This window comes from Sus scrofa, chromosome Y (genome assembly GCF_000003025.6).
Source record: "Sus scrofa isolate TJ Tabasco breed Duroc chromosome Y, Sscrofa11.1, whole genome shotgun sequence".
Lineage (NCBI taxonomy): Eukaryota > Metazoa > Chordata > Mammalia > Artiodactyla > Suidae > Sus > Sus scrofa.
The window spans coordinates 22,852,503-22,862,360 of NC_010462.3; the positions used below are offsets into that span (position 1 = coordinate 22,852,503).

The 9,858-nt window shown below is 43.8% G+C and overlaps 1 protein-coding gene across 1 annotated transcript; it reads right to left on the bottom strand.

Annotated features, from left to right (window-relative positions):
• LOC110257920 (heat shock transcription factor, Y-linked-like) lies at positions 7,416–9,047 on the bottom strand. Its single transcript, XM_021080922.1, has 2 exons — positions 8,535–9,047; positions 7,416–8,111 (listed from the first exon to the last, which is right to left on the bottom strand). Exons 1-2 carry the CDS (start codon positions 9,045–9,047, stop codon positions 7,416–7,418), a joined length of 1,209 nt encoding a protein of 402 aa, XP_020936581.1.

The following is a 9,858-nucleotide window of genomic DNA, read 5'->3' on the forward strand; positions in this document are numbered from 1 at the left end:
GAGTGCCTCCTGTGGGCATGTGGTGCTTTTCAGTGTGCTCAGCTTATCAGTTGCAAGGGTGGGTGGGGCTGGCCTCCTTGCTCTGTGGCACAAAGTTGCTTCCTGACGGTGGGCAGGACTAGGCCGTTCACTCCATGGCAGAGGGCCCTGCCCGAGGGTGGATGGGCCTGGCAGGTGTGCACCATGGTGGAGGTGAACTTCCCACATGTGCCTGGGGATTGCTGGGGCATGCCATTCAGCAGAGCACTTCCCAAAGGGGGGCAGTCCTGGCCTGGTTGCCCCATGCCAGGTGGGTTCTTCCCAAAGGCTGGTGGGCCTGGGCAGGGCGTGCCACATTGGAGTTGCCCTCCCTGCACATGGGCGGGGCTTGCCCTGGTGCTCCATGGCAGTGGGATGCTTCTTGAGTGTGGGCAGTGCTGGCCAGCTCGCTCTGCAGTGGAGAGAGCTTCCCCAGTGTGGGTGGGGCTGGCAGGTGCCCATGGAGGTGGAGGTGCATTTCCCATGGCTAGCTGGGGCTTTCTGGGGCAACCTGTAGCAGTGGAGCACTTCCCAAGGGTGGACAGGGCTGGCCAAGTTGCCCCATGGCGGCAGGGCACTTTCCAAGGGTAGGCAGAGCTGGCCAGTTTCCACTGTGGTCATGGTGCATTTCCCAATGTGGTGAGGAGTTTCCCAGGGCATGTCAGGGCAGTGGGGCACTTCGCATGGCTGGGCATAATTCCAGACATAAGTTCTTCCAATACGTTTTCAATAATCTTTTCTTTTACTTCTCCTTCTGGAATTCCTACTATGCACAGATTGGCCCACTTTATGTTATCCCATAGGTCTCTTATATTGCTTTCAGGGTTTTTTCATTTGGTGTTCTGTCTGCTGTCCTATTTGGGTGATTTGCTTTCTTCTATCTTCCACATCACTGATACGTTCCCCTGCATTATTCCTTCCAGCCCTTACTGGCCTTAGCTCACATTATCGGTCTGCAAATGAACTTTCTAGATTTTCGTGGCTCCTCCTTATGTTTTCTATTTCTATTCTGAGGGAGTCTGTGTTACAGTGCTTATCTTCTCTGAATCTCTTTAGTACTTTCACTCTGCATTTTGAATTCAAATCTGTCAGACTGTTTGAGTGTTGAAGGTTTTAGGTGAATTCTCCTGTTGCATGAACTGGGAATGTTTGCTGAGCTTCTTCATCTTGCTTGTGTTTTCTTTTTTGTGTGAATTTGGGGAAGCCAAAGTGTAGTTTGGCACAGTCAAGGGCACATAGTGGTGGTTGGGCTCTTCCTGAGGGCATGCATGGCTGGCCGGGTCACACCACTGTGGCTAAGTGCTTCCTGTGGGTAGTCCTGAGGGTTGTGCTGATATGGTGGGGAGCTTCTGTAGGCTGGGTGGGGCTGGCCAGAGTGTTCTGCCTTGGCAGTGCACTTCTTGAAGCCAGGTAGGGCTTGATGGGTTGTGCCACAAGATTGGAGGGCTTCCTGAGGGCATGCAGGGCTGGCCAGTGCCTGTCATGGTGGAAGTGCACTACTCCCAACAATGGTGCAATGTCTCTCCTGCAGGCCCAGACCTTCTCCTGGGTTCCCTCTCTTGTGGCTTTCCAGTCCCCAGCCCTTAGCTCTTTGCAACCCTTCACCCCTGGGGCACCACTTCCTCATCTCTTATGCTGTCTCCACACCACCATTCCCAGCCTGCTCCCAGGGACTCACCTCCAAAGCCTAGGGCTTGGCACCCAGTCCCCACCAAAGCCTCTCAGTCTTTGGGACCTGTGCCAGCGGTTCTGATGATCTGTGTGGCTCTCACACTGCCTCTCAGTCCTTTGACCTGCTGATGCACTTTTCGTGGCATCTTGGAGATCCCTTGGACTCAGCTGATCTTTCCGCAGGTTCGGTGAGTTTCCAGGGTGTGGGTTCCCTTTCTCCTTCACCATTCCCTCTCAGGAGTCCAGTCCTGATGCCCCTTCTCTCTCTCTCCTCTTTTCTGTTGCTTTATGCAGTTGTGTCAAGAGATTCTTCCCATTTTTGGAGGTTTCAGTTCTTCTGCCCGCGTTCAGTTGCTGTTCTGTGTGAGTCATTTTACATGTAGATGTGTATTTTTTGTTGCATCTGTGGGAGAGGTGAACAAATCCCCCTACTCTTTCACCATCTGGGATCTCTAAAAATGTGTCCTTCTTTATCTTTCTCTATGGCCTTTGTTTGTTTCAAAGTCTATTTTTTCTACTATGTATATCACAACTCCTGCTTTCCTGTCTTGACCATTGAAATATCATGTCCCATTCTCTCACATTCAGTCTATACGTGTTCTTTGCTCTAAAGGGAGTCTCTTGCAGACAGCAGGTTGTATGTTTTTGCTTTTTGATCCAATCTGCTGCTCTGTGTCTATTGATCAGAGTATTCAGTCCATTGACCCTTAAGGTAATTATTGAGAAACATGTATTTATTCCCATGTTAAACCTTGCTTTTCAGTTGATTCGTTGTATTACCTTGGTTTTTTTTTTTTTCTCTTTCTTTTTTTTTTTTTTGATGATTTCCATTTATTTTATGCTTGGATACATTTCGTTTTAGTTTTCATGAATGTAATGTTTGGTTTGATTTGTGATTTCCCTGTTTTTCAAGTAGGTTAACCACTTCCTACATCTGCTTGCTTTAGCCTGGTAGTCATATAGGCTGCAAGACGATAATTAAAAATAGGTGTCTATATTTTCATACTTCCTTACCTACACTCTATGCTTTTGAATTTCTTCTTTGAGATCTTCGAGTTTGTCCTTTTGGTGTTCCTTGTGTTTCTCATCACTTTTCGAGTAGATTTTTGTTTGTTTGTTTGTTTTGGTGATGTATGCTGGCTTATTTAAGTGACTGCTTTCCAATCTGTATATGGAAAGCAGTATCTGTGTATTTTCTCCTTCTTCTTCTTCTTCTTCATCTTCTTCTTCTTCTTTTAGCCATTTCTGTATTTTTTTAGAATGGGTTTAGTATTGGTGTACTCGTTTAGCTTTTGTTTGTTGGAGAAATTCTCTGTTTCCCTTTCCAGTTCAAATGATACTCAATAAATAAATAAAACATACGTAAATGAATAAATAAATAAATGATAGTCTTGCTGGGAAGAGTATTCTAGGCTTCAGAGTTTTTCCTTTTGGAATTTGTATATAGCTTGCCAATTTCTTGAGGCCTGTAGTGTTTCTGTAGAGGAATTAGGTGATTTGCGGGTTCTCTTATAGTTAATGTGTTGTATTTCTCTTGCTGCCTTTCGAATCCTCTCTTTATCTTTGCCATTTCCATTATAGTAGGTCTAGGTGTGGGCATATTTGTGTTCAGCCTGTTTGGTGCCTTCTGTGATTACTGTATTTTGATACCTGTTTCCTTTAGTTTGGGAAAATTTTGAGACATAATTTCTTCCAATATATTTCCAATCCACTTTTCTTTTTCTTCTGCCTCTTGAATTGCTATTATGCATAGATGGACCCCTGTTATGCTACCCCATAGATCTCTTATGTTGCTTTCATGTGTTTTCATGTGGTTTTCTGCCTGCTGTCCTGATTGGGTGATTTCCATTATGCTATCTTCCATGTCACTAATTCATTCCTCTGCACTCTTCACTCTGCCCTTTAGTGCCTTTAGCCCAGTTTGGCTATCTGCAAAAGACTTTTCTAATTTTTCCCTATTTTCCCCTAAATTTCCTCATTCCTCTCTAAAGTAATCGACATGACTGTTTGTAATGTGCTCGTAAGTCCCTGATATTCAGCCTTCATTCCTTCAGTATATATTCACTCTACCCCTTTTGAACTCAGGGTCTTTTGGCCTACAGAGGTCTGTTGCATTGTTTCTGCTTCACATGAAATCTCCTGTACCTTACGTGGGAATTGTTCCTGGGCTTCTTCATCGTGTCTATGATTTCCTTTTTCTGTGAGTTTGGGGAAGCCAAACTCTCGTCTTGGAGGGTTACTTCTAGGCAAGAGCAACCCTTTGTATTTTGTGGGGTGTTACCATTTATTTGGGGCATGGAGGATTGCATTCTTGCTGGCTCAATCTTGGGAGTGAGCAGGCCATTATCCCGAGGGTGCAGAGTGTATTTCCAGGGAGAGGGAGGTAGTGGCTAGGGCTGGTAGTGCCTTCTTGCTGGGGTCTTAGCAGCAGCAAGTACATGCAGGGAGGTGGCACAGGCTACTCCTTGTTTCAAGGCCTTGGGAGTGATAATGAGCTTTTTGGAGAATCATGAGGTGCCCAGAGCATTTGGTAGTGGAAGTGGCAGTGGCAGTGGCAGTGGCATTGGCAGTGGCAGTGGCAGTGGCATGGTTTGTGAGTTCCCAGAGAAATTGGGCAGAAACAGGTAGTGTTTGGTCACAATGACCTCTTCTGAGGTGCCCTCTGAGGTGATTAGGGCCACAAGGGGTGCCTGTTCCTAGACCCCTAGTGGTAGCAGGCCATGCACACATCTGGTGGTTTGCCCCCCCAACTGAGGACCCTTATAAGAAGCAGCCTGTCCCTCTTAGCCCACACAGGAGGTGGTGCACCACTGCTCCTAGTTACAGGGTCTTGGCAAAGGACACTGTTCAACCTTCTGGGTGCTTCTTCCGTGCAACTGTCAGAGCATTTGGCACAGACAGTTGCAGGGCGGTTATATGGCCAGGGTGTTGACAGCAATACTGAGTGGTGCTCAGTTGTAGTGCCCGCTCTGATTTCTGACCTCTGAGGTGACTGTGGTCAGAGATTGGACCTGATCACACACCCCTACCGGTCGCAGGCCTTGACTCCCTGTGGTTTCTGAGATGACTGCTTTGGGTTGTCCCCACTGCCTGTAGATCACTCAGGAGGCACCACATCTCACTTACCCACTTGATGCCCATAGCCCCCACCAGAAGGATCTGGACACCTATAGCCAGCACAAGAAGTGTCCAGGCTGCTGTAGCACAAGCAAGTGGCTTCTTGCCACCTGTGGCCTGCACCAGGGGCACCCTGCCCTCTGAAAACCTGTGCACGTGTGAGCAGGGAGATTCCTTTGGCATCTGCCCCTCCTCCTTTTCCCCTCTGCAACAATGGCACCTTGCTTTTTAAAACAAGGTGGGGTCCTTTCTACTCCAAGGATGGCTCTGAGGTGACTCTTGGTATGATTGAAAAGAATTCTTCTGAATGTACTCCAGAAAGACAGTAAAAGAGAAACATAAGAAGCTGCTAAGTCAAACAGATTCTATATCTTCAAGGACCTGTTCACCTGGCTGAGGTTTGGTGTTAAAGGCCAGCATTTGTATTTAAGCCTGTCTTTGTGTAAAAGAAGAAAGCAACCTCTACGTGTGAATCGGGATATATAAAGGGGTGGAGATAAAGGCAAAAATAACCTAGAACAGTTTGAGGATTTTAGAGAAAATGACACCCATATTTTTTTTCTACTACTTTTTTTTTTGTAGATGTTTCACTGATGAACTACCACCCTGTGGTGACAGTGATGCAATCTCTGATGATGTCATGTGGATATTGTTGTTGCACTTATGGTGTAAATATGGTCATGGTTCATGGATAAGATAAAATATCTTATCGTTTGGAGTGTGAAATGAACTTTTTAAGTAATTGTATACCTTTTTTTTTTTTTTTTTGATTTTAGAGGGCCACCCCTGTGGCATATGGGCAATCCCAGTCAGGGTCAAAGCAGAGCTCTGTCTGCTGCCTTACATTGCCGTAGCAATGCTGGGACTGAGCCACATCTTTAACTCACATCACAGCTCATGGCAACTCTGGGGCTTTAAACCACAGAGCGAGGGCAGAGGGTGAAGCTGCTTCCTCATGGACACTAGTTAGGTGTGTTAACCTCTTTGCCATCATGGGAACTCAATGGAATTTATTGATTTTTTTTTCTTTGCAATGAAGACAATCTTGTCAACTAATATCCAAGTTCCATTTGAAGTAACAGATAGACTATAATGCAGCTGAGAAAACACTAAGTAAATACTATGTATTTTCCCTTTCCAAATTGACTTTTATTTGCCCCTTTTTCCACACCCTCATAATTGAGACCCCCATTCAATACAACTTGGACTATTTCAGAAATCTCTTGACAGCTATTCTCTATTTCCTTAGTTCCATTTTCCTTTTTGAAACAGTTACAGCTAGGGGACATGTCAAATGCTCCTCTCTAATTATCAAACATTTCAAATATTAAAAAACGGCAAAATAATCTGCCATTGAAAACAATTAAAATGACAAAAGGACAACCTGCAATGGGAGACAATTATTTCAGATGATGCAACCAATAAGGGCTCAATCTCTAAAATCTGCAAACAACCTATACACCTCAACAACAAAACAGCCAATTACTCAGTGGAAACATGGGAAAGAGACCTGCATAGACATTTCTCCAAAGAGAATATACAGAGGGCCAACAAGCACATAAAGAAATTCTCAACATCACTGTTTATTAGAGAAATGCAAATCTACACTACTATGAGGTATCACTTCACACTGGACAGAATGGCCGACATTAACAAGTCCACACATCAGAAAATGCTAGAGAGGGTATGGAGAAAAGAAAACTCTCTTACACTGTGGGAGGAGTGTAAATTGTTACAACCGCTATGGAAACACTTCAGAAAACTAAATATAGAACTAGCATGTCACGCAGCAATCCCACTCTTGGGCATGCACCTGGGGAAAAAAAATTTCCATGAAAACTTTATGTGCACATGTATGTCCAATGCAGCACTCTTCACAAGAGGAAAGACATGGAAATAACCTAAGTGACCGTTGGAAAGAATAGATTAAGGGATGTTGTATATATACACAATGCAACACCACTCAGCCATAAGAAAAGAACAGAATAATGCCATTTGCAGCAACACGGCTGGAACTGGAGACTCTCCTATTAAGTGAAGTAAGCCAGAAGGAGGAAGGCAAGCACAATATGACATCACTTATGTGTGGAATGTGATATATGGCACAACTGAAGCTTTCCACAGGAAAGACACCCATGGATTTGGACAACAGGGTTTTGGTTGCCAAGGGGGAGTGTGCAGGATTGTGATGGACTGGGATTCGGGGGTTGAAAATGCAAACTATGGCATGTGGAGCGGGTATGCAATGAGGTCGTGCTGTATATCAATGGGAACTATCTCTAGTCACTTTTGATGCAGCATAATGTGAAACAAAGGATATGTATGTGTGTGGGTGTGGGTCTTGGGTGGGTGGGTCTGTGACGGGGCCACTTTGCGGCACAGTATGAAAGTGATAGAACACAGTATACCAGCTATGAAGGAAAAATCATTTTAGAAAAAGAAATGCAGCATCCTTTTACTCTTAACTGTGTCAAAAGTAAAGAAATTGAAGCTATGAAGATGAACATACAAGTTTATTGCTGAAATAACAGAATTGTAGGAATTTGGTGACATTGCCAGCATAAATTTTCATCTTCACTCTCCTGCATTACCTATAGTCCTTTGATAGGTCAGTGGTAATTAGGGTGATGTTCAGATACGGAAGAGGTCTGAGGGTTTGGCCTTGAAAGCGAGGCAGCTGATGTGTCAGTGGCCATTGGCATTGGGAACCATGGATGGGCTGCTGGTTGCGGGTTAGACACAGGGCACTCAGTTGGTGATATATTCTGGTATCTGGTTGGCAAAGGAGAAGGCTCCACCCTCAGTCCAAAATAACCACTTGGGAAGTTAGAAATACAGCGGTACTGAGAAATGGAAGTGGTAGTTGTAATGAAATTCACGACGTGGCCACTTGCTGGAGAGTAGCTGCTTTGTGAGTGCATGTGAAACGTGGTCAACTGACTAAAAATAGCATGTTGAGCCATGACAATTTGTCCTGGTGGCCTGAATGAAGGTGATGATGGAGAAGAAAGACCACTTCTAGTTGGGGTAGTTGTATTAGAAATTCTCTGACTCATAGAAGGCCATCTTATTAAAGGCACATTTAGGTTTGTAGAGGTTGAAAATGCATCTTCTCCACGAGTTTCTGCAGCCACATCAGAATTATGGTTATCCACATCACCCCCTGTTCTAGAGCGCTTCTTGCTGCAACCATGAAGTAGAGAAGCCGATACTGGAGAAGCATATTTCATCCTGACTCTTCTTTTCATCCTCACCAACAGATGGGGACAGCCTCGTTTAAAATTTGGATTATGGTAGAACTGCAGCTAAAACCAAAAGAGAAAGGTATTTAGTGACCTTTTAAACAAAGATACGAGGACAAAGAATCCATAAAAATCTGACTTGTTTCATCACACAGAGTTAATGTCAGGAAATAATACTCATCTATTACTAACATTTTCAAAAATTTATGTAGTGGGAACAGGCAATTATGGTCCTTAAATAAAAATGCCTGGTGCATTTACAGTAACAGTATGAGGTTCAGGGGCTTGTATTGGGTGAGGTTCATCGAGAAGGCTCCAGGTGGCTAGGAAATTTCTCTATCACCCTAAATATTTTATGACCAAGTGGCCTTCAACTTAAAAGCGTAGCAGTACTTCGTCCCACTTTCAAGGTCTACTATGACCCTATATGTATGAACATATTTGCAGATGTCCCTCTGTAAATAGTAACTGGACATTTCATAATACCTTGTTCCAAGCAGAGACTTCATTATCTTCTGCCAGAATGTTGGCTAGTGAGGCAGGTCTTTGAAAATTCCTTCGCAATTTAGTAAATCCATAAAGGTTAAGCTGTCGAACTAAGCTTTTCATACTCTCAGTTTCAAAAATTCTGAAGGGAGCCTTTCTCTCCAGAACTTCTTTCTTGAAACGTTCTTCATTAATCACGATCGAGGTTCCATTTTCATCCCACCAAATGGACTTAAATCGATCACTTTCAACAATTTCCCAAAGTTTTCTGGGAAAGGGCAGAGGAGGAAAATCATTATCTCCATCTGGTTCAGAGGCACACAATGTGTGGCATGGCTCTTTCGTCAGGGAGCCCTCAGACAAAGCCTGGAAAGCTTTTTCTTCAACCTGAGACCTCAAGTCCAAGTCCCCAGTGATTGAGTTATCACACCATGGAGATGTAATGGAGGATTCTGAACCAGTTGATTCATCTTTAGGAGACACACCTTGAATTTCTGAAGGAGCATGTGCCATCTCAGATAAATTTCTCTTCAGCTACTTTTCTCACCTGCATGGCTTTTGAACTCTGCAGTTTTAAATGATGCTTTGGTAAGCCTACACAGATAAACTATCCAATCCATCACAATGGTTGCCAGCCTGAGTAGCTGTGACATCACAAGACTCTAGTCTCCTAGCAATCTGAGCATCACCTTCAGTCAGGGTTTACTTCTCTATGAAATTAGCCCAGTTAATATAAAATAAGAGCTCCGTACTTGAACAGTAACCCAAAGAGAGAAAAAAAAAATGAGATCAGCTAATGAGATCCTATTCCAATGGAATCTTTTTAATAAAAAAATCACATAAATAAATAAATCCATTTCATCCCTGAAGTAAACGCAAGTTCTCTCTTGTGCACGTAAGCACTTGTGCCTGTTATGTAAGGCATTGTAAATGGAAAAAAAAAAAAAAGAAAAAAACGGCAAAGTGAAACAAAAGTTATGCAGCTCTTGAGAGTGTATAACTAGAAGCTGTGCAGTATTTATATTCAGAAAAACATAGCCAGTGTTCTATGGTGGCTAGCTTGTTACAAAAGTGTTCTGACCTCTGCTGTGCTATGGGTTCAATCCCTGGCCTGGGAACTTCTGCATGCCCCAGGTACAGTCCAAAAAATAAAAAGACAAAAAGAAAAGAAAAAAAGAAACAAATACACAATCAAAAACAAAACAAAACAAAACAAACCATGACCTTTGTCACTAACCAAGACATGGAAGGGCCCTGGGCACCAGGCAAAATATCTATAGCCATAGAGACAAAAAAAGATTGATGGTTGCTTGTGTTAGGAGAG

Coding starts and splice junctions, on each gene's coding strand:
- LOC110257920 (XM_021080922.1), bottom strand. CDS start 9,047: ATGGCACATGCTCCTTCAGAAATTCAAGGTGTGTCTCCTAAAGATGAA. Junction 8,112..8,534: donor AAGTCTCTGCTTGGAACAAG/GTATTATGAAAT, acceptor TTTTGGTTTTAG/CTGCAGTTCTACCATAATCC.